This window comes from Poecilia latipinna, unplaced genomic scaffold, assembly GCF_001443285.1.
Source record: "Poecilia latipinna isolate Pla-1442-1.1 unplaced genomic scaffold, P_latipinna-1.0 Scaffold201, whole genome shotgun sequence".
In the NCBI taxonomy this organism is placed as follows: Eukaryota; Metazoa; Chordata; class Actinopteri; order Cyprinodontiformes; family Poeciliidae; genus Poecilia; species Poecilia latipinna.
The window spans coordinates 77,100-101,642 of NW_015112817.1; the positions used below are offsets into that span (position 1 = coordinate 77,100).

Below are 24,543 nucleotides of genomic sequence, written 5' to 3' on the forward strand. Positions count from 1 at the left end.
CCATTTCTCGGTGCTGCAGTTGCAAACTTTAACCCGTTTAACATCACACAAAACATACCCAACTCCAAACATAAACAGACACAGCTGGTAATTTTACATAAACGTTGGTTCCTAACACACAGCTCACAGTTTCTGGTGGGGGATGGGAGGTTGCTGACCTGGCAGTAGGGGAGAGATTATCTTCCCAAACAAGCAGAACACCTTCTAAACCAACCGAAAACAGATAGAGACGGATGTATGCGCACCTCCCATATCAGCATCAGGACAAGCTGGTGTGCAGCACGCATAAAACAAGCAACTTTCTAAGAAATTTTAGTCCTGGATCATTAAAAAGATAAAACATATTTCTAGGTCCAATCCCTAAAAAAATGTCGACAGTACGTAGGCCGGTTACCAGCAACAAGGTATCCCAAGACATTTTAAAGCCACCAAAGAACTACATAAAAAAACAATCAGGTCTGACCAACAATCAGATCAACAATAGCTGCAGTGTGAATGTAGCCTGAACCCGAGTGTTGCGTTATGATGATCTTAACAAAAGAATATTGCACAATCAGCACTTTAAATTTAGTCGGCAGCACTAGAATATGCATCACAATTTAAACAGGGAGCATAGAGAAAGAGCTGCACAACAACTTTAATCAAATCTCTATTTGTGCGATAGTGTGATCATAAAAAAAAACTGCTTCGACGCAATATTCTGTAGATTGATATCTTCTCATCCTCTGCAAACCAATGATTTGTTTGAATAAGTCAACAGAATTTTTGATGTAAAAAAGATGTAGATTTTTGCTACCCAGACACTAAAGCTCATAGAAACAAAGGGGGGAACCATTTAGATGGGAAAGAATGAGAAAACTGAGGATAATTGTTTTAATCTAAATAATTAACAATAACTTCACTGACGGCTATATTTTCTACTGCAGCTACATTTATAAATACTATTATAGGTTAAAAAAAACAGTATATATGATCAGTAATAGGATAATCATTGCATATCTGTTTTTAATAAGGCAATGTTACCATGGAAAATAAAGTTATTTTTAGAACTTTATTATACTATGAGAAATTCACACGGTTTTAAGACAAATTTATCATCCACCCATCATTGGAAATTGCATCTGGGGTCGAAAAATGTTTTTCATGCCATCCTTTATAACAGTAAAAGAGCACTATTTATATTTGTAATGTTTCAGTTCTGTTTCTTAGGTCATGCGAAGGCATTTTACAAGAATATTAACAAATCCACTAACTGTTTATCATGCTTTTATGCTTTATGAAATGTGCACATGGTTTTAACATATGCAGTGGTTGTGTATTTTCAGAGAACATGAGGCGAACTGCAGCTCCATTTCATGTTTGGCACAGAAATTATCTGTACAAGAAAAACATTCATGACTTGTTTTTCTCCCTCTTTCCTCCCCTCCTATAGCCAACTTTATGCAATCAGATTGCACAAGGAAGGAACTAAGATGTTTTTCTCAAAACTGCTAACTTGTAACATTTCCACAAAAAAAAAAAAAAAATCTAAAAAAAGAAAAAAGAAAAAAGAAGCCACCCTCTTTAGGTAACATGTTATTGCTCATACCCTCTGAGATTGGCAGGCGTGAATTTGATTTTACCAAAACATCTTTTGTATATTTATGAGTTATGAACACACTTTTTCCCCCTTGTGCACGTTGGGGTTTAAAAACTTGTGACGTCTTCGCAGCCTTGCATTCAGAAATGGACAGTATGTGTGATATTTCACAGAGATTCTTCAGTTCAACAACACCTACTAACTATTTTTACAAACATGCTGCATAAGCAAGCTCTGAAGATGCATATTTGTACAAAAGACTGTGAAGCTTTGCTTCTTGGAGTATTTCTAAGCTTAAATATTTTAGTTATTAGTGCATCGATTAGAGATTTTTTGGTACAAACAACTCTGTGGTTTCTTGATTGAGCAACAGATGTTGCATATATGTGGCTGTGTTAGAAAGAAGTGAAGCAGAGAGAAAACAAGTGATGTTATCCTGAAAGTATTAAATACAGCTCAGCTAATCATGGACTTTTGATAAGAGTGTAAAACGTCAGCATTATAATCCTTTTTTAAAGTCTAGGCCTTACTTCAGTCTTCTTTCCTTCTACATTTCCACAAATAAATCCGAAAGAAAAGTCAGGCAGTCATTGTGGACATTTATCTCAACATTTAAGCTGAAATTACAGATGGAGGTGTATTTTTTCTACTCCACATATTATGCTTGTGAATTTTCAGACAGATAGGAAATTTAAAATCCAGTGCCATGCAAAAGTATTCACACTCTTTTCCACAATTTCTCACAATGCAACTGCAAACTTCAACATATTCAACATATTTTGAAGGATTTTATATAGCAATTATATTTACATTTTGGTCTGACTTTCAACAGGGAAAACCAAATATGATTTGGTGTTGGCTGCATGTTTAGGACCATTGATCTCCATTCCTGTCTGATGCTTTCCTATGTTTTCCCACATGATTGCCCTCCAATGAGCTCCATCCATCTTCTACTGAACTCTGATTGGCTTATCTGTCCCCACCACAGCAAAGTAGCTCCACAGCATTATGCTGCCACCATGTTGCAAAATGTTTTCAGAGTGATGAGCACTGTTGGTTTTCCACCACTTGTGTTTTAAATACCAAATGCCAAAAAATTCAGTTTGGATCTCATCTGAGCAGGGCACCTTCTGCTACATGTTTGCTGCGTTTATGATTTCATTCTTCCTCCAATATGGACCAGATTTGTGAAGATAATTCCACCTGAGCTGTGTATTTCTGCAACTCCTCAAGAGTAAACACAGTGAAAATCAGAATTTCATAATTACTAATTAGGAGAAAGATAGAGATGGGAATAGGAATAAAAGAGGCAGAAAATAAAAACCTATTACACTTTTTAGATTTACAATAAAATAAAAACAACACATCATTCTTTATTCACTTTGCAATTATGCCCTACTTTGTGCTGGTAATTCACCTCAAATTCCAATAGAACAAATTGAGGTTTGTGGCTGTAATATGAAAAATGTGAAAGAAAAAAAAAATATTGTAAGGCGCATGAATACTTTTGCAAGGCATACATGCCTTGCAGCACAATTACCTTTTAAAACCACAGAATACGTGACTAAAACAACTTGTTTGTGTCACAGTTTCGATCTAAAGCATGTGACATACCGCCTGACCAGCCGCCAAGCAACTGGCTTCATATATCTCGCTTCACAAACAAGATATAAAGCGCAAACAAACAGGGGCAAAGCGGATTCTGCAGCAAGAGAGCACTGCAAAGAAAAGCCAGCAGAGCATCCAGACGATGATAAGCAAACACACAAGACTGACAAAGAAAATGACAGATGGGCAATACAGAGAGCGCTAAATATGCTGTTGCGTTTGCATATTTGATTACGTTAGCATGCTAACTGATACGGCGGGAGTTGCTTATCTGTGCTCCAACTCCAATTTGCAAACTCAGCTTCATGTCGATATTCTGGGATAAGATTCAACCTAAAAGGAGTTAAGTATACAAACCTGTTTAATACATTTGAATAAAAACCTTATTATTTCAGGCACTTTAAAAATAATTGAACTGCTATGTAGATTAATTACACACAGTTGGAAGTTTGAATGCCTGATTATTATCTGCTTACAGGTTGTGATTTTCAAAAGGTACTTTTACTCTGACAAGCGGGTCTCATCTAAAAAAAAATAAAAATAAAAAAAAATAAAATTTAATGAATATGACAGTACATCAAAAAAATCTTTGGACTCGTCTGACTTGGAGACTTGGTTTAACTCAAAATGGCCGAGCATCAGAACCATGAAACTGTTGTATAAGGTAGTTAATACTGCTTGTTTGCTTTCTGTTCTCGCATCCCATTCTGCCCTTTGCTGCGTGAAATTTACGACAAATGGCCCATGTAGATTTCCTTCCTTCCCCTCCTTCAACCTTGACGTCAAATGAAGAGAGTCACACTACTACTCTACTCACACTCCGTGTGAACGAGCCAATGAAACTGCGGCGTATTGGTTTCCCAAGGGACACCTTTATACAGAAGAATTGCACAAACAGATAGATTTGAACATCCTTTCTTTAAATTTAAGACTGAAGTTAGGCATTTAGAAACGTGAATATAACACTTTCCTGTTTCATAGCATGAGAGAGGGGAGAAAACAAGCTGACTGAATGACTCAGGGGGGTTTTGTGTATATTTTGAGTTGGTTTGCTGCCAAGCTATACATGCCCTTTTTTTTTTCCTGAGGGCTTCGAAGTGTTTACTTCAACGTGACTGGATGCCTAGAAACCTACAGAGGAACAGACAAGGCATGGCAATCTGCCAGGAACAGACTATTGAGGAACCAGATGGAGAAGTTGATTTTTTTTTTTTTTTTTTGGTCTCTAATCATCAAACCCCCTTTGGCCAAGATGCTTGTGCTGAGCCAAGCTTGGTCTATATTGCTCTTGTACATCTGGCTTCAATGAAAAGCTGAAAAACACCTCTTATATATACAGCTTTTCTTCTCTAAACTTCTTGGTAATGGACATTTGCTTTTAAACTACACACAACAGAAATTATTTGCAGTTTGCCTTTGATGCAACGCAATATACATACTTTTTTGTCATTGTCTGCTATAGAGTCTAAACAAGAGACTAAAACGTTCCTGTTTTAGCTCAGAATTACTAGGTTTTGGATTAGGGCTGTTTGGTAAATGCCAGAATACTCACTAAAAACTATAGGGTGACCAAAATGTGTTCCTCCTGCAAGCTTCTCGCAAAAGTTGGCTGAAAATCTTCCATGTCCAGAACTGCTGTAACCGAGCTGGGTGTGTATGACTGTCTTCTATCTTTCTTGATTCTGCCTAAAAGATTTCAGTAGGCCTGAGATCAGGGTTTTGTTATGGTCCCCTCAAATTATTGACATTGTTGTTCTTAAGCAACTTTGCAACAAATTTGAAGGTATAATATTTGTGCCAAAGCTTTCACTTCCAGGTTGCTGTCTTGACTTGTTACTTCAGTATTTCAGTTATTTCCTCATGATGCCATATGTTTTGTGAAGTGTAACAATCTCTTTCTACAGCAAAATATGAAGCGTTCCCCTTTTTAGTCAAATGTGATCGTCATAAAGGCCAAAGGTCTGTGTCCATTAATGCATTAAATTTAACCAGTAATTTGATTATGTTGCTGTGAAATAGTGGCTCCTTCTTCTTGAAGAAGCAACCATTCTTCTTCAGAAACTGATTTATTGATTTGTTTACCTAACAAACATGCATGTACTAGAAAGGTCAGCCTTTTCAATAGAAAAGCACACAGACTATAAAGCAGAGCTGTGTTCTGCAGCCTGGTATTCAGTAACATTTGCTCCCATTTTTGCACTTCAGTCGCATTTCGCCGTCCTTTATATACCTTTTCCCCTAATTACTGCTACAGGTAAAGCTCAAAATATAAAAGTGTACCTAAATATTTCAACTACATTTGATCTGTCTAAGGTGCTTTTCGACCGTAAACTGTTCAATGTGGACTCTAACATTTCTTTGCCTCAGAATTAGTAAGATAAATAAATATAAAAACATATACCAACTGTATTTCTACTTTTATTAACTTGGCTAACAGACAATAACAGGCTTCATAAGTTTACAATTAAGTGCAAAATTGCTTCATAGTGCTTATAGAACAACACTTAAGAAAATTGGAGATCATCTTTGCTATATTTTAGAGGCTGTTGTTCGTGATTCCTGCGTAAAGGGAAGGAATGAAAGTGGAAGTATTGCGTTGTGAAATAGCTGATACAAAAATAACAACATCTCTATTTACTTGTCCACCTATGTCTCAGTTGCAATCATGTGATTTTGAAGTGACCGGAGATTTTGTGGTATTCCAACCGGATGAATGGATGGCTGCATCATTTATTGTCCTATGTTTCATTATTGTCTAATCTTGTAAAAAAAAAAACTATGCAAGATGTAATAACAAGTGTCCTGTCATTCTTAATTAATTTCAGAAAGAGACGCACTCCCATAAAGCTCGATATTGTAGTTTTCGACTAGACTAGGAAAATATTTGGAGACTCGAAGTTTTGCAAATAAATGCCACTAAATCCTACATAACACTTTTTGAAATAGTCAGTGCTAACGCTAACAGAAAAACTTTCTGGAGAAGTTTGTTTATGTACGATAATTAGAGAAGAGAAACAACAAACTCATCTGATGACAAAATTGGGTATTGCAATGTAACTATAACTAACTATAATGTAACTAACTAACAATGTAACTCTTTTCCTCTTTCACTTCTGGTCTTAGTTATCAATATGTACGCCCCACTCACACTTTCATAAGGCTGGTGTCAAGTTTCAGTTATGATTCTTTGAGTGCAAAATAAGAAACTGGTTTGCATTCCTTTAAAGCAATCTTCCTAAAAGCAAAAACAATTCCTCAGCGGAGCATGATGCATTGCTTTTGGAGATCTTTTAGTCTTCTTATCTTTTAGCCTAAGAATGTGATTTCTATGTTTTACGGACCAGTCGTCAGAAATTGGTGTGGCTAGTTAAATTACTGTTTACCTCTAATCTGTGATTTAATAAGAAGGGTAATCACTTTTTAACATGGGGCCAGGTTGGTTTGTGCAGCCTTTTCTCTTTATTAAATGATCATTGAAAACTTATATTTCCTCAAGTTATTCTTGTCTGATATTATTAGTTTGTTGATCTGAAACATTCAAGTGTGATAAAAGATAAAAATAAGAAATATGTATGGGGAAAATCTTTTTTTAATAGTAGTGTATGTTAGATCATCTACAAAAAAAACCCATAAATATTAGAATCAGCATCTTAAATTTTTTAAAAAAGGAAGCAGTCGCTATAACTGGCACTAGCACAGTAACACTGCCCTCATTGTAGATATACTGAGCTAAATGATTATCTACCAGAATATTGCCTGTTAAACAACATCGTAAAATGTTACAAAACAGTGTGGCTGTTAGGTAATGTGTTTAGAGAATCCTAGGAATGCTAAGTGGCATGACATGAAGATTTGAGTGTCACATTTAGTGTCTGAATGCAGCTGGAGGTCTAATAAACCTCTAAGCTATGATGGGTGGCACATGATGTAACTGTATCTCTTTTATTTACCCTGTGAGGACTTGAAGTACAACTCTGGGAGGACGTAGATAAACAACACTTCTTTGCATCACTGAGCCAGAGTTTCCATTCTTTATTCAGCGGTGAACTTTAAAAACCGTTGAACTGTTAAAAGACCACAAAAAAGGAACATCTTTATTTCCCCTTTGACACGTGAGCCCTCTTTTAGCTCAGACACGAGGACCTGAAGTGACCAAAAACAACCTGCGAAGTTCAGCCACATACTGAGCAGGCACACAAACACTTTCAGGTCTCACCACAGAAACACAGACATAAAAGTGTGAGAAAGCCGATCCCGACGAGGGGCAGAGCGCTACAAAAAAAGATGCAAAGCTGTCATCGCTTCAATTACTGGGTATCATCTTCAACACTCACTCATATTTTTAGAAGATTTGAGAACAAATGTTATTTGCAGCCCTTTAATTTTGCCATTTTCACTCTCAAACGGCAAGTGTTTTGGTAAGAAAAGATACTGATTTATGCCAGCCTCTTGACATTTCTAAGCTCTTATTGAGAGGAAGGTGATGATTATATTTTTTTTTTTGTGAACCACAAAGCAGATGTTTATGTGTTTATTAATCCGTAGACAGAAACAGCAACAGATTTGCTGCGTAGTCACTCCATTTGAATGGAGGTTAAATGGCTGAGTTAAATGGTTGGAAAAAATGAATGGAAAAGAACAGGAAGTTTAAATACTAATAATAATAAAAAAAAATAAAAAAAAAAGAAATCCCACCAAAAAGACTTTAAAATCAAAACTGACAGTATGGTGCTCGTTGTCAAAAATGCTAACAGTAAAATATTATAACTGTTAGTCTGTGTTGATGCCTCAGGAACTAGACGACTTACTGTACTTGACACAAATATGAATTTTGCTCTGCACCAGGAAGTTCTCAAGGAGAATTTCATGTCAACAGGTCAACACCTTAAGCAGATCTAAAAGACAACATCTTAAATGGTTCAAACTAGTCCAACTCAGGCCTTAAATACCCTTATGACACTGTGGTATGAGCTTTAACAGGCCATTCATCCACAAACAACCTCCAATATGGCTCAAATAAAACAATTCTGCAATGAAAAGAAGGCCAAAGCTCCTCCACAGCGTTATAAAACACATTGCCAGGCATCAGAAATGGTTGTCGGCAGACCGCCATGCTGGTTTGTATAACTTTTTCCTTTAATAAAAAAATAAAAATAATTTGAAATCTGTCTTTTTTACTCACTTAGGTTATCACTGGTTGTTATTAAAATGTGTTTAATGATCTGAAATATTTAAGTGTGACAAAAAAGACACAGCACTGAGAGATTTGTCAGAAGAAATAACTCACTTTGCAGCAACATCCTAAAGATAAACGGAGGCAGAGTTTCTGTGACACTAGTTGAGTTTTTTTGTGAACTTTTTCTCTACATAGCGTATCTCATCAAATTAAATATTCATATCCACCAATATTCTTAAAAATATGTAGTGTCAAAGAGAGAACTCAGAGTTCTGATCTTGCATGGATTTGTGGAACTATGTGAAAGCTTGAGAAGCAGACACTATTTCCAGCCTATTAGGTAATATATTTTAAATTAAAAAAATATATATTTTAAAATCTACTTTGGAGAAATACTCCTCATTTAAATAGGTTAGTGATAGGGTTACTTTTTTTCGAAGAGAAGTCCATCAGGCATTAAGCAACTCTGTGCCAGATTTAATGATGGATTAAAAAGCAGAATAATTATTTGCAAAATAAAAAGTAATTACAGTAAAAGAAGCAACAAGTAGTATTTGTCTGGAGCCATTTCCATGCCAATTCTAGCAGAAACATGCTATGATGTAATTCATTCCTTTTACCATGGTGTTTCGTAGCGGGAAACCATCAAAAACATGTAGGACACTTTGCACCCAAGGTTGGGAAACACTAAACTGGCTGTTTAAATAGCTTCTGAGGTATGCAGGAGAGCTGTGTTGTAACTTTACATCATACTTCTCAGTTCTGAATAGTTTCTAGAGGCTCACGCTAAGAGGGCAGCATGCACGTGTTCCTGATGTGAACATACATGCATAAATTATAAACATAAAACATATTCAGAAACCTTTAGAGTCTGAACTTTTTGCAGTTCTGGATAGAATGAGCACACTGTTATCTTGTAATTAAATGTTTAGTTAAATTAAAGACTTGATTGATGTAACTCAATTCAATGGAGGATTTAGTTTATTTATCAATAAACGTTCCTTAATTATACAGTACTCACAAAAGACAATAAAAAGAAAGAAAACAACTTATCTTTTATTGCTCAAAACTGCCTCTTAAGCTAATATTTCTCCCTAAAATCCTCATATCACACTGATGTGGTACAAAATAAAAAATAAAAAAAAATTCTTGAGGTGAGTGTTTGTATCCACCAGCAGTTATTTTGTGTCCATAAAATGTGTGGAAGGTGGATCAATAGCAAATGAAGTATCTGAGAACAGCGTGTTATTACACTTACAAATTTAGAAGCTCCATGACAGCTGACTGCAACTTAAAGCCAGAAATGCCATTTAGGTGAGTGCAGCACAGCAAATACCATATATGATCAACAGAGGTCAAACATTTCTTTCAAGCACAAATTAGTTTCAGACAGCAAAAATCTACCCATCCGTTTATCTAATTTAACATTGATAGTAATAATAATGACGATGTCAGAATGTTTCTTCAAATGTTTAAATGTCAAAGGAAACAATTCATTAATTAGCACCAGTACTTATGAAGGTGGTTTCCTGGCTGAATATCTATAAAATTCCCATTTAGAAACCATGGCTGTGTTAACACTTAATGTTACCATGTATCCTGTGTGATCCAATGACAAGTGAACAGGTTAAGGCATGTGCTTATATCTGAGGTTTCAATGGCTACCCCACGAGCCTCCTGAGTGACCACCTGTAACTGGAGCTCTCAAATGAACTGGCTGCCTGTCACATAGTCAGCTGAGCTACAAACAGGACGTAAGCAGGTCATCTGAGGTTGCCATGAAAAGGCCACAACCATGCACAAGCTGTATCTTTCAGCAGCTAGAAAAACTAACAGCGCATTGGCAGGCTGTCAGCTGATTTCTACATATTTGATCTGTATTCACAGGTGCTGCTTAGGATGAGTGAACATGTAATATAACATTGGGAACATTGAGATTCTTGACACTTGTTGTTGTAAAGTATGTTGGCGCTACAACGGGAATGGCATTCTGTCAAAAATGCAGCAATAAAAACTAGCCATCTGTAAAAGCCTCCTACTAATCCCCTGACTGACTGATTGTTTCTGGGGGGAAAAATAACTTTTTTTAAGGGCAAGATGTTGGACAAAGAAAAATACTAAGTAAGTAAATGAATCCTCCAGTACTGTCTTTCTAAGCATTTGATACTGTAGCATACAGAATAAATTCTCCAGACAAGGCAGACTTCGAAGGATTTGAATGTGAACATTTCGATGTATGCTGCACGTGTGCACGACTGTACTGACAAAGTTACATTGATCTTATGCAAAGCTTTCAGGAATGTCTTGATGATATCACCTCTTCTCGTGCATTGCTATGCAGACAATGAGCAATGGCTCACCTCTGCATGCTGAATGCTTGGAATGGCTTCACAATGCAGCAGACTCTGCTCCGTCTTCTCATTTATTAAGCTGATAATGACTAAGAGCACTCAGACTGTAAATGACACTAAACGTTCAGCCCAAGATGGCTAGATATTCATCAGCTTGGTCATACACTGCTGAGGGACGGCATCTCATTTTTCAGCCAGCATTTGTGGCAGATCAATGTGACTGAGTTGGTCACTCTAGCATACACAGCACAGCCAAGCTAATCTCACAAGTGTCCAGTGTGGTTGAGGTCACACTCGATCCTCTCCACACACAAATTCTAGTAAGTAAGTAAACTGTACTGATATAGCAGCTTTCATGGACAAAATCACAAAGTGGTTTACAGAGTGCAAAAAAAAGAACAAGTTAAACTGCTTCTCAAAAACAATAAGAGGTGCATTTAACTAAAAGCTTTTCTAAACAGAAGTGTCATGAGCTGCTTTTTAAAGGATTTAACAAAGTCAGCCACACAGAAAGACAGGGTCAAGGCATGCCACAGCCTAGGGGCACCTGCTTGAAAGGACAGGTCCAACTGAGTTTTAAACGGGTCTTAGGAGCCTTCAGGAGGTTCTCAAGTGAGAAGACCAGAGGAATTAAAAGGTCTGATGTTTATGGGAGCCTGTCCATTAAGAGCTCTTAAAGTCAGGACTAACATTTTAAAAACCAATCCGAAATTTGACAGGTACCCAATGCAGAGGATACAACTGGTGTGTTGTATTATTCAAATAAGAAAACCACTTAAGAACAGTCCCTGGAAATCCTACCTCATTTTCAAGTTGAAGCGACAGAAGTTTGTGGTCGATTGTGTAAAAAGCTGCGCACAGATCCAATAACACCATACCGACCAGAGTCTGCGGCCATCTTTATATCATTACACATCATTAGGGCAGCCTTTGTGCATCTTACAGAAACCAAACTGATTGATCTAGTCTACTCAGAAGTGCGTTGGCACCACTCCGACCTCAAACTGTAGATATTCAACAACTTGGATTGTCTTGGCGCAACATGTCCCCCAAAGACAAACCACCAGGCAGCCTGCTGAATGTGACATTAGCCAATCGGAACGAGAGATGGTGGAAACATGCAGGGGAATCAAAAATATCCAATATAAAACAACCAGAAAGTCCAATGGATGTCGGAGTCATTCTTTTGTATTTTTTTTTTTCTGTTAAAAGAAGTCCACAAACCATCACCATTCCTTCTTTCTCGTCCACCATGTTTATTTACTCTGAACTCAGGTTTGATATTGAGAAATTTTGTCTGGCATCTGAATGTTTGTGAATGAAATCTGTTTGTGTGGTGTGTTGCTGTGTGGCTGAACACCACACACATTAGGACCAAACTTGTTGTATATCATTTTTTTTTAAATCATTTGTGGGGTCTTTCAAGTTGTGAAAAATCAACCGAAAATTTTAAAACTGTGCTGTGTGAACCAGGCTTTACACATCCCTATATGCGTCATCAGATAAGAAACAGTGTGATAGCAGCTTAAATTCACACATATGGCTCATGTTGACATGTTTTCTTTTTAAAATATGGCATAAGCTGATGCTTGCATGGAGAAAACGTGGATCTACAATTTGTACCAGGATGCATGAATGTTTATATCAAAAACTAATTTTGTGAAAAGCATTAAAAAAAATTACGTCTAAATGATAAAACACATCCAGACTACATTCACACATATCATCTTTGATGCATACTAAAATAAAAAGTGTTTTTTCTCATGTTTCAGATGCCTTCTTTAAGATACAAAGTGCTAAAAGATTGTGACAACTGATTTGCGACAGTCAGTTGTCACTTCACTGTAAATATGGCTGTCAAAAGTCAGTGCGGTTGTGAAATGGCCCCAAACAACTCCCAACATAAATGTGCCTGTCCAGATTTAGGCCAGATATGTCGGTTGACCTGCAGGAGTGTGTAAACACCACATGTCAATCACATACACAAACATAAAACTCTGAGTCAGCCGGTCTCCACCACGTACGCTCCAACTTAGGAGTAAAAGAGCCGGGGTCAGAGGTGAAGATCTGTGGGAATGCAGACGTCCTGCGGCGCTGGAACTGTCACCGCTCTGAGAAACTGGTCTGCAACATAAATAATCACACAGTGATCAGCCTGGGACAATACTCACGAGGAGAGAGCACAATACCCTCCACCCCAATGCAACCGGGCCTGAAACAATACCGCGCAGGCTAAAACAACATCCCAGCCAGTTCTGAGCCGACTCTGGTGTTTGGGTAAGGCCCAGAGCAACAACTGCTCGGTGAGCAGCACCACACAATGACTGCAATGGGAAATGATCCATCAGGGGCTGACGCAGATCAATTCAAGCCTGAAATGTGTGAGGTCTTTCCAAGAGTTTATGGGGTTTATGAATCTTAATGCATCTGTGCATATTTTCAATGTTTGGAACATGTTTTTTTTTTGCTACCAGTGAAGAATCTACAAACCAGTCTGATGGTACATTACTGACACGGTGGCACTGGGAAGAAAAGAAGCTCCACTAATTTATAGCTAAATAAACTGTCGACTTTAAACATTGCAAAATTTTTTTGCCTGGTTTGCTTGCTGAATGACTTTAAATCTGAGAATTATCGCTATTAGTCTATTTTGAGTTAAAGTACACCAGCTCTCAACATGGGCCTCTCCATTTTAACACTTGTCTAGGAAAGAGCAAATGCTCACTAATATTTTTGTTTGTGTATTCCAGATGGCTAAGCATGATGTTGAGCCTCTGACTGAGGCCTGGACCGCAGCCACCAGGCTATTCATGCTTTGCGACCTGATCCACAGATGCCCTTTAAATCCTGCATGCTCACTGCTATAAATCTCTCAAGTAGTGTAAACACAGACACACATGTTTAAAACAGACCGTCCGGTACACAAATAAACACACAGGAAAAGTCACATCGCTTACTGGACAGACGCCCGGTGACCAGGGCGAGAGGAAAAAATTATAATCATGCAATGCATTGCATGCATTCAGCTCAGGTTATGGAAAATTCCCAGTTAAGCGCCAACTGGACAGAGAAGCTTGAAGTGGTGCAAAAAACTGGTGTAGAGCGCCCTCCTGTGACGGAACAGCTGAACTAGGAATGATGGGTGATGAAACCACTCAACAACCAATTACGCTTCCATGGCGTAAAAGGATCAGCATTAAAGTGGAGAATAAAAGGCAAGTATTGATTTTTTTTTCTAAATGATAAATCCACAAGCCAATACGTCTCATAAATCATTTATGACCCCAATCAAATTTGTTCTGAACAGATGGCACTTAAGCTCATAGAAGGAAAGTGTCAGAGACTGATAGACTAATGCAAGTGAGGTTATATAAAGCAGCTTTTATATATTATGTCATTTTATTGGGGGGTTATTGATAAAGGTGTACATCCACATTTAGATAAATAAGTGGCGAAGCATCTCTGATGCTCCTAACAGACAACACTCATTAGGTTTGTGACAGAAAGTCTACTCAAGGAGATACAAGCAAGATTTGTAAATGTTTAAAACAAATGCAAAAGATTAAAACAGCAGAGGCGAGTGTGGAAAGATGGGTCCCTCAGTCACAACCAGAACAACATAGGAAATCCTCCCCATGATACCAGAGTCAAACTGCATTTTCACGGCTAAGTATTGTAAGTACATTCTTGTAAAAACGACATCTTTCAGCCATTGGGAACAATATGAATGCACTCAAAATGGTGGTGGAACTCACTGATTTATATAAATGCATGCTGCTTTGCTCACTTCCATCAATGCACGCTGGCAGATCCTTCCATAAATCAAACAAACTAAACACTGGGTCATTTAAATAAACTGGGGCAGGTCCATGTCCACAATCCAACCTTAGTTTTAGTCCAATTGGTTGATTTTTATTTTAGTGTTCATATCCCTAAATATTTCCAGCATTTTATGGCATTAGAACCAGATTCTTCAAGGTACTTAGCAGAGATTATGGATCAACATAAAGTAGTTCCTAATGTTGCAAGAGAAATGCAGCAATTAAATATGTTTATAGACCATGTACGGTAATCTGATTAAGCAGATAAAAAAAAATGCTGTATTAATCTTATGACTAGAAATAATAATTTTCTTTTGAAACATATCTGCAATGGTTAAGATTCTTTAGTGTATTGAAGAATAATAGCACTGGGTCAGGCACCTCTTTGTACTTATGGGGTGCTGGTAATTTTCCACTACAGATTACAAACTGGAATACAGTCCAAGACTGAGTTTGTCCCACCCCCACTCCTTTGCTTTTAATGCTTCCATTCATCTAAACCTAATCGCTCTAATAGTTCCAGATTAATAAAATAGAATTTTAAAAATGAGCACATTTATTAACGTGTCATAATGTCTCAATACCTGTTTGATAGCACTTTGATCCAACTGCATAGGCAAGAGCCCCACCTTCCAGTCAGTGCAGTTAGCTGCTGGTTGCACGCTCAAGACAAGAGACGAGGGGGTGCAAATGGGAAATGTGCAACTAGGTCACTGTCAATCCTGTTGCAACCATAAATACATGATTTTTTTTTAAAGCATATTTCTTTCTTTTCTTTTTTTTTAAGATAAAGCCATAATGTTCTGCTGAGAAACAAACATAAATTTTTCTACCCGTTTCTGTCAGTCAGCATCAACAGTTTTCATTTAACTGAATTATTTATTGTTTGTATTGATCTGTTACAGAAGGAGGGATGACTGGATGTTTGCTGTGAGCGTAAGTATGAAATAAACAGTCGTCATGGTACCAGCGGGATGAGGTGCAATGACGGGGTCTGCTGGCTGGCACTTGGCATGGTAGCTCTTGGGGTGGGGGTGCCGGCTGGCTCCCGATTATTTCTGGCTCTGCTATTCAAGAGCTGAAAGTGGGGGTGGAAAGAAAGGGAAGGAGATGGGAGTGGAAGGAAGTGTAGCAGAGAATGTGACGAAACAAACTGAATTGATAAGGGACACACACACAAAAAAGAAGATGTACACCAATCAGGTCACGTCCAGGACAACAACCTCTATTTTTCACGTGCGGTTAGAGGTTAAAGGTTAAAGATTACACGTGGAGCTCCACTGGGAAAGCGGCAGTAAAATCAGCTGAAAGGCCAACACTGAAATCATTCAAATTATGAACATCCTAGACGGTACACAGACACAAAGCCAGACAAATCTGACAACCACCCACCAAGCTCCAATCATCACACTGTTCAACCTCCCTACCCAGCTGGCAGGCAGCAGTAAATCCGCAGCTTTATTCCTCTATCATGTCCTCCATGTCTTTAGAGCGTTTCACTGTAACGTCACTGTGCTAAAGGTCACTGCTGCTGCTGCTTTCTGCCCTGTTCTCACCATACAGTCTGTCTGTCCTGGGACATCCAGATACAGCAGTGCATGCATCATCTTCTTTTTCATTATTACTACTTATTTAAGGCAAGGTGATGTTGACTTATTTCTTGTCTCAGTTTCAATGTTCCAGCAAAACCAAAAATCTGAATCAAAATAGAATCTATTGCAAAGATATAATATAATTTAATAGAATAATTGTGTTAAAAACATATACATACAGGGTAAAACTAACAAGTATACATATTGCATCAAAACATTTCCATGCAAGTCCAATAATTCAAATAATGAGATTGGAGACGAGTCTTGATATTTGATTTACTGTGCAACTATGATCTCTAAAAATAAAAATGTACAGGACTGAACATGAAAAGTTAGTAAAAGTTGTGAATTTACACCTACCTATTATACAAACTAAATGTTTGAAAAAAGAAAAATATGTCACAAGAAACCATTTTTACACAAATACTGTTTTAACAGTGAAGCTCAGCTTAGACATGAATATATTTGTAGTGATTTTATTGTAGTGCTTAAAGTGGTTCAGATCCTGCTTCACCGGTTAACAGCCCATTGAACGAGGGTGTTTTACCTACACACTGTAGGTCTTCAGCACTTTTCCCCAATACTGTATTTTTTATCTTTAAAAAGTAAACAGCAGCCCTGAAGGAGTGAAAAGAAACTGTTGGTCTGTCCAAACCAAAAAGATTGTGAAGGTGCAGATATTAAACTCATAATTTATGTATAATTACTAATTAAAAATACTAACATTTACATGTTTTGACTAAAACAGCTCTAATAATAAAAATACAAGACTCAAAATTAATAAACCTTTTTTTTTTCCTTATAAATAATGTAGAGAAACAATGCTGAACCAACACGTGCCACATCTTTAAAAAGATTTTCATTTACAGTCATAGATTTCAAGTGTGTATATACATTTAGATGTATTTTTTCAGATTCCACTTCCGATTTCCATCTGCTTACCTCCTGCTTATTTTATAGACAAACAAAACTAATGTTTAGAACTCCACAGCCTGAAACGTGCAAACACAGTGAGCTCCCAATCCCCGTGTTCATCAGGTCAGAGTTCACGGTTAAAAATCGCTACTGAACTCGCTGAAGCAGATATATGAAGGAATTCACACCAACCGAAACAAACAAGCAAAGTCAAAGATAGAAACTTGGAATGTTTGCATGTGTGCTTAGCAGCAAGTCATAAAGAAAAACTAGGTTTTCCGTCACTGTCGGGGTAAACAAGCGCTTAAACTGTTCTCTAAACAAATGATGCGCTTTACGAGTGGACTCTGATCCTGCCTTCGCAGAAAAGCCATTCTGCATCTGCCCGCACTGCTGTCTGTCAAGTCAGGTTTATTTGTGCAGCCTCAAAACAGATATCACATCGACTGTTCCAGAAATCAAAGTGCAGGAAATCAAACTAATCCACATCTAATCGAACCTTATGCAACAGAGTCAAAGAATCCAGTAGGCTGTAAGCTACCAAACAACACTAACGCTAAAGGTTGTCAACCGGGTGCTCGAAGAGCGGGAACATGAAGAGTGCTCAATCATACATATTTCAGTCCAAGTTCAAAGGCAGGGCATGCCCTTTAAATCACTTATGACAGATGCCTCGTTTTTCATCTTCCATAAATAAGTCAGACATTTAAAAAATATTTTCTTAAAAAAGTCATCCGTATGTGCTGTAAGCTCAGAGAGCCTGGAGGTTCACATGTGTTCTGGGCTATTCTGGGAAGAGGTCAAATTCAGCCGACCAATCCACTTTATTTATTGCTGGGACTTGCTTAGTCATTATTAATAACTTTAATTAGTCGAATATGTTTTTCTTATGTGTTGATAAGAATGCGTGAGGTTGAGAGTTTTAGTCTTGAAAAACAAACTCAAAACTCTGCATTTGCACACTACATTGAAAGTGAAGTTATGTTAAAGTTACTGAAAACAAAATCTAAATTATGTAAATGTACCTTATTTTCCCATATAGGTATCCCAAAAACTCTTGATGTATTTCTAGCTTTTCGTCATCGCAAATATCTCTTTTGTGCCCTAACAAAAAGCACTGAGATGTAACTCTACACCTTTGGTTCATCTTATTTACACAAACTGAATGTGCAAATCAGCCCCACCTCTATCTAGTCTTCAACTCTGCACAGCACTCAAAACTCTTCAGCCTGAAAAGGTTAGAAAACAGCTGACGATGTGCTGTGATGCCAATCTGTCCTCTTGAAAAGCTTCACTTTCAGGTTCACGATATGTTTCCCTGCAACAACTGGTTCTAGGATCTAACTGGGTGCTGCTATGCTAAGTAAGTACAGATAATAAGAAAAAGGATTAGGGTAAAGAATGACCCCAGAAAAAGAGTCTCAAAGTACTACTTATGACCCCAAGCTAATATTTTCACTGGCGGATTTACTCCTTCTGGCTCCATGTGCAACCAAAACTTAAAGTCTGTCATGGAAAGTCTAGTACAGTTCACGTTAACAGAAAATATGCACCAAACACGAGTCTGAACTGGGATTACTAACACAAGATGTTAGTAAAATTAAAGCAAATGTTTAGTATGATCCTTTCAAAAAGCTCCATGTCATCGGTTTACAGTAATATCATGTAGTACCCCAACTGAGCTATGTTTCTGTGGGCAAATTTATACACAAAGTATTTGTTTTTTAACCCCTGTATGATATGAAAACTGAATAGCAGTAAAGAATGGTCCAGAAAACTTCCGTGGCTCCTGAAAAAATTATATGGGAAAAGAAATATGTGGCAAAATACTTTCTTAACTCCATCTGCCAATTTTCCTGATCTCTTTATTCCTGAAATGTCGATGTGGAAAAGAGTTTGGGAATTAGAAAAATGCAAGGAAACAGGATGGATTTTGGAAGGCATCTCTTACTTTAAGTACAGGCGAATTGGTAAACACACCATCACATACGCTCCCGTATGAACCCGATGAGTTAGGCTCAGTAAAGAGCCTGACACTAACAGCATCTCTTTGCGCTCACCATACTTGTTAAACTGCACTGATAAGCAATTTTGACCCTTGTTCTTTTCAGCAGACCCTCACACTTCGGCAGTTTATGGAGAACCTGACCCCTTTTTAAACACACAACAACCCTATTTCTGAATCTGACCCTGTGAACCCTGACCTCTGTTACTCAGCAACATTACAGCAACACAGCATTTCAAACTTTAAAGCCTCCAGAGCCAATGCAATGAAGCAGTTGTACTATAATGTATTTTAGATATAAATAAATAATACTTACTTTTTCAATATTTTTAATGAAAATGACACGTGAGAAGCATGCCATGCCCCTAAAACAACAATCCGCTTTCAGAAGTTGCATAATTCTTAAACAGACTTCAACTGTTTGCAATTTATTTTCATTATAAATAAATGTGTTCTGTGAAAGCTTCGTAGGTTTGGTAGAGAACATTAGTTGCAAAAATATACATGTACCGTCTTGTGTTTACTACCTCATGTTCTTACTGCAACCTTGCAATTTCCACGATGTTAAATCTCTCAAAATGAGCCTTTTCTTTGATGTTTTTCCACCTCCACTAATGTAAAAAGACATTAGCTTTTTCCACAGTTGATAGAACACATTAAGGAGCGAGAAATAGCAGAAAATTGCTTGAAGCCTAAGTTTTATGAGCTAAGTACATTACTCTCACCTCGCAGGGGGCCTTCCTGTGCTAGAGGACATCAGGAAAAACCTTTTTTTTTTTCTTTTGATTTTGTCTTCAATATAGGATCTGCTGGAATTTGAGTCACTTATAATTCATTTAAGTGTGAGAACGGTGCATGGTTTGTGTGTACGTGGAAAAGGTATTAATGCATGAAAATCACAACAACACTCTGAGATGTATTTCCACTACGCTCATAAATGCACTCTTTGGCAAGCGTCGTGCAAACGCAGCTTAGCATAATTCAAAAATACCAGACGGCATGTACTGTGGCGCACCGCTAAAACCCTCAAAGCAGCTTTCTCCCCATCTTTCAGCTCTCTGCCCCTCTCCTCCGTCTTCAGAAAACACTTCCGCGTAAACAGGAATCCTGCCACAGTCGAACGGCCTATTTCCTATGAAAAACAAACATGCCCCGGCCACCTAAAGGTAGGGTTTGTTTGCTGCTGGAGGACTCATTCATTAGAACAGAATGAAACGAACTTAACCCGGGATTCAGAATAAAAATAAATAAATGATTTCAATTAAAACCTTTAATTGTAGAGCTTCTAGGGATCAGAAGACAGCTGAACTCGAGGATGTGACACAAACAATATATCTTTCAGCAATGGTCAAAAAAAGAAAACCCACTCATGGCCATTTTGCATGGCTATGACATTTTTGTAATTTGATACAGTCCTAAGCATTTGGTGCTTCCCATTTAACCTGGCGCACCAGCAGGTCTGTAACACTGACACACGAGGAATGTTCTTCGTAGAAACTTTGTTTTAAAAGAGGAATGCAGTTTAGTATCAAAAGTAGAGAGTGACAGATTGGAGAATTACAAGCAAAAAGTAACCAGTCAAATTAGTCAGTGAAAAATTGCTCCCTGTGTGAACTCTTACTGCAGCATAAACCAGTAAGTACAAGGCAAGGCATGTGTATAGCGCCATTCATACAAAGATTTAGAAAAAAAAAATCCTTTGCAACACAAACAAAGGGTCACATAAAACCAAAAACCGATAAGACATAATCACATCAAACAAAACATTAAAATGATAATCAAATCACCAAGTAAGACTAAAATATGATACAGACAATAAAGAAATCTTTGACTTCTACGGTTAAGTTGCTGTAAACAGTAACGAACACTAACTGGTCTGAACATTTTTGTTTTGCCTGCAAACACGCAGCATGAAGCCAAGCAAGTTGAATTCACACATGAATGCGAACTTGCAAGAATGCAGCAGCTTTACAAAGTAAGACTACATCCGCTGTGTGACAATAAAAGCAAAATACAAGAAGTAAGATACAAAAAAAAAGATAATTTTGGGAGATGTGCTGATAAATGATATTTTAGTGAATATAATTCTCTTTACAGATTCAGTTTAATGACTTTTACTGGTAGAAAATCCTACACAGACTTATGCATACAATTTGTGGCACACCATCAGTTCTGTCTAAGCTCACCCAAAACAAGACTTAGTTTTGAGTTCAGTTCAAACAGCCTAAAACTATGTTTAATATGTTATAATCCCATGTTGAATTAGCCTACAGATTATGATATCAGTGTTTACAAGCTGGTCTTCAGTTTCTATTCATCTGTGCAATGTGTTTTTATTCTCCAATATGGGTAATTTTTCCATATCACTGCCCTAATTAACATATTTAATTATAAAAATCTGAACATAAAATAAAGTTCCAACTAAACACAAAACGGAAAAGTTTATATTTTTAACTGTGACAACTTTAAATGCGCTAACACAAAGCTTCTGATTAAATCCAGATTAAATCATATTTGAGGGTAAATATCGTGTCTCCTAAAACAGCAAAACTGTTTCTAAGTTTACACTTTTCATTCACTCTTGACTAAAGTGCTGTCATTTCAATCAAGAGTGACACTTCAAGTGTTTAATGTAAAACAGGCGAGTTTGAAGCAATCAAAACATTTTAACTCGTGAATGTGGTCTGTTGTATCCGGCCATGGACAAACTCTGCCACTGTATGCAATGTATGCAAACCAGCTCAAATGTTGGCACTGTCAGCACCTTCTTTTGTTACACTTTTGCTCTCCAAGTCAATATAGCTATTTAATTTTCTTTTTACAAAACTACATAAAACAAAATACTACATACTAAACCTAGAGCAAGTAGTATTTATTTTCTTTCCAGGCAAAGATCATTGACTGGAGTAGTTTTTTTTTTCTTCTTCTTCTTCTTTTTTTTCTGGTGTTGTGGTTTGTTTAATTTAAATTGTGGATATGCTCTGGTGCACCAAAATACTTACCTCTTGAGAAGATTAGAGAATAAGAGGAAAACGGTGCTTTGTAGTGCTACTGAAAACATCGACAAATCTCACAAAAACATACTGTAGTCTTGCAGAGTGTTGAGTAAACCACAATGTTTGCAATGCTTATTAAGAGGTGAGGAAAGGAGGATGACAGGTGGCAGCAGCAGCAACAGTAAAACAAACACTGCACAATAATAAAAAAGCTCATCAGGCTCGTCATATCTCTTACCTGGATGTCTCGCAGGAGCTGAGTGCAGCGCCCTCTGACATCTTCAAACGGGCACCGTCTGGAGAGCATGAGAAGGTGAACCAGGATGTCGTTCAGGTCGCTGTTGGGAGAGCTTCCTAGGGCAGGGGTTGCGGCCTTTTTGGGTTCGATAGCTTCCACTTTCCTCATGACCTCCTGGCAGATGAACTCCATCGCTTCAGCTCTGGAGGAGGCATCCCGGCTGCTCAGCCCATCCCATCTCCCCAAAGACTCCTGATGCTGCATCTCCATCATTTTATATAGGACTAATGCTTTTGCTGCCTTACAACGGGCTGAAAAAAAGATATTAGACGTGTTTATATTTATGTGTTTGTTAATTATTAGTATCAATAATATAACTTTTGATTAGTTCTATTTCTCAGTGTAAGCATGAATAAAAAAAATAAATCAATCAAAGTAAAATATGTTAGTTGGTTCATTGGTCTGACTATCTGGGGATAGGCAGTGCTCCATTACTTTTCACAGCATTAACATGTTTTGTGACTGGAAATATTTTAAATCAGCCAAATTTGTATTTACAGTAAGTAAGGGGAAGGATAGAAGCCGTCTATTTAGCTAGCTGATTGGCAGTGTCCAGCAACAGGTCAGTGAGGGGCAGCACTGTGCACTGTGGCAACTTATTACTTCAAACAGTAGGAGCAGCGTATGGGAACCCTTAGTGTAGCCTACTTAGTATATACATGCCCAAACATGCGAAACATTTTTGTTCAGTGTTAGTATGTCACGGTCCTTCAAGTTAACATAAAGTGAGACTCTCTTACTGGCCTGAACCTAATTAATTAAGCATCATAAAATAATTTATTAGTTGTTTATCACCATTTGGTCCATAATAAAAAATCTCGGTCAAAATTCTTCAACGGGCTGTTTTAGACGATGAAGATTACACAACAAAAACATAACAGGAATTATACCTGTCTGCATAATAACAAAGACCATCATCAATCATGTTGCAAATCTTTCATCAGTGCTGTATTTTAATTTAAACAGATAATTTAAAATCATAATTTATACAAAACTATGCATTTCATCCCAATTTTTTTCTCATTTTCGCGTATTATTCGGGTCCATTCAGTCTGTCTGGGTGTCTCTGCCATTCATGTCAGTGTTTTCAAGCTGACCGTTAACAAAAACAACCAGTAAAGTACAACAAAAACTGCGGTGAGGTAAAATACCCCATGTACTAAACCGTCACCGGGAGTCAAAAAGAAATAGTGTCAGTAACAAATACTCACTTTGTACACATTCTTCGGTGCAGCTTTACCGCTACTTTACGCCTTGCCTGTCAGCACTGACCAGACTCCCAGGGCAGAAACGATAAGAGGTAGCAACTTGAAGGGGAGGGACGCCTGGGCTGGAAATTTGACAGGCGGAAGATTTCAACCAATCAGCGCACGTCTACACCATTCTAGGGCGTTACCTTTAGGATCCTTGAAGGTGATTGGTTAGTGTGAAATCACTTTGTCAGTTGGGAAAGGGTGTACGGGAGTTGAAGTTTCTTTTTTGTTGCCTCTATTGGCTGGGTCCTTTTATAAACTACATATCCCATCATGCATTTTGCTAAGAACAGTTACCACCATAGACACCACCCCCCTTGTCACTTGTTTATCAAAAATTACAGGCAGCAAGAAAAACAGAGGGGAGAGGAAAGAAAGGTGGGAATGTTGTACATCTCCTCTCAAGTTGTTTTCTGTTTAACCTCAATGATATTTAATAGCGTGTCTACAAAAAGTCATCCATAGATAGAGATAACTTAAAATAGTCTGTTTGACATTAAGATTGTATGATAATAATTTGTAGAAAAATGCATCGTATAATTAATACTTGTACGTTGCCGAACGAGCTCTTTTCTGCAATTCACGCTATTTAAATATCCTTTTGCTGTGTTGACAGCTTATTATTACTTTGGATGTTAAATTTATTATCCAAAGACTCAAAAAGCTTAAGTGTAGGAAAATCCACACGAATTTCTCTATGCATCTCATTTAACCATTAGTTGAATATAAAAAGCTAATTATATCACAATTAAGGCCACTGCAGTGGTTTAGTTAATAGTAATTGTATTTGATATAAAACTATATTATTTGGTGTCTTACACTTTTGTTAATAGTTTTTAAGCAAATGTGTTCTTAATTATTCTTTCTAGAGCTTATTACACATTTGGGTATGAGGATACACCTTCTGGTCCTTGCAGCTGAAGGAGGAACAGCGTATCCTGCTCTCTCC

General features: G+C 37.5%; 1 protein-coding gene across 1 annotated transcript in view; it reads right to left on the reverse strand.

The window, feature by feature from the left end:
* Positions 1-23,647, reverse strand: part of sesn1 (sestrin 1) — a 55,170-nt gene extending 31,523 nt beyond the window's left edge. Inside the window, exons 1-2 of the mRNA XM_015031239.1 lie at positions 23,553-23,647; positions 22,282-22,592 (exon numbers count right to left, since the gene is read on the reverse strand). Of these exons, the coding sequence (XP_014886725.1) occupies positions 22,282-22,554 (273 nt within the window). The 5' untranslated portion in view covers positions 22,555-22,592; positions 23,553-23,647. The remainder of the gene's footprint in view (positions 1-22,281; positions 22,593-23,552) is intronic.
* Between the last annotated feature and the right edge of the window lie 896 nt (positions 23,648-24,543).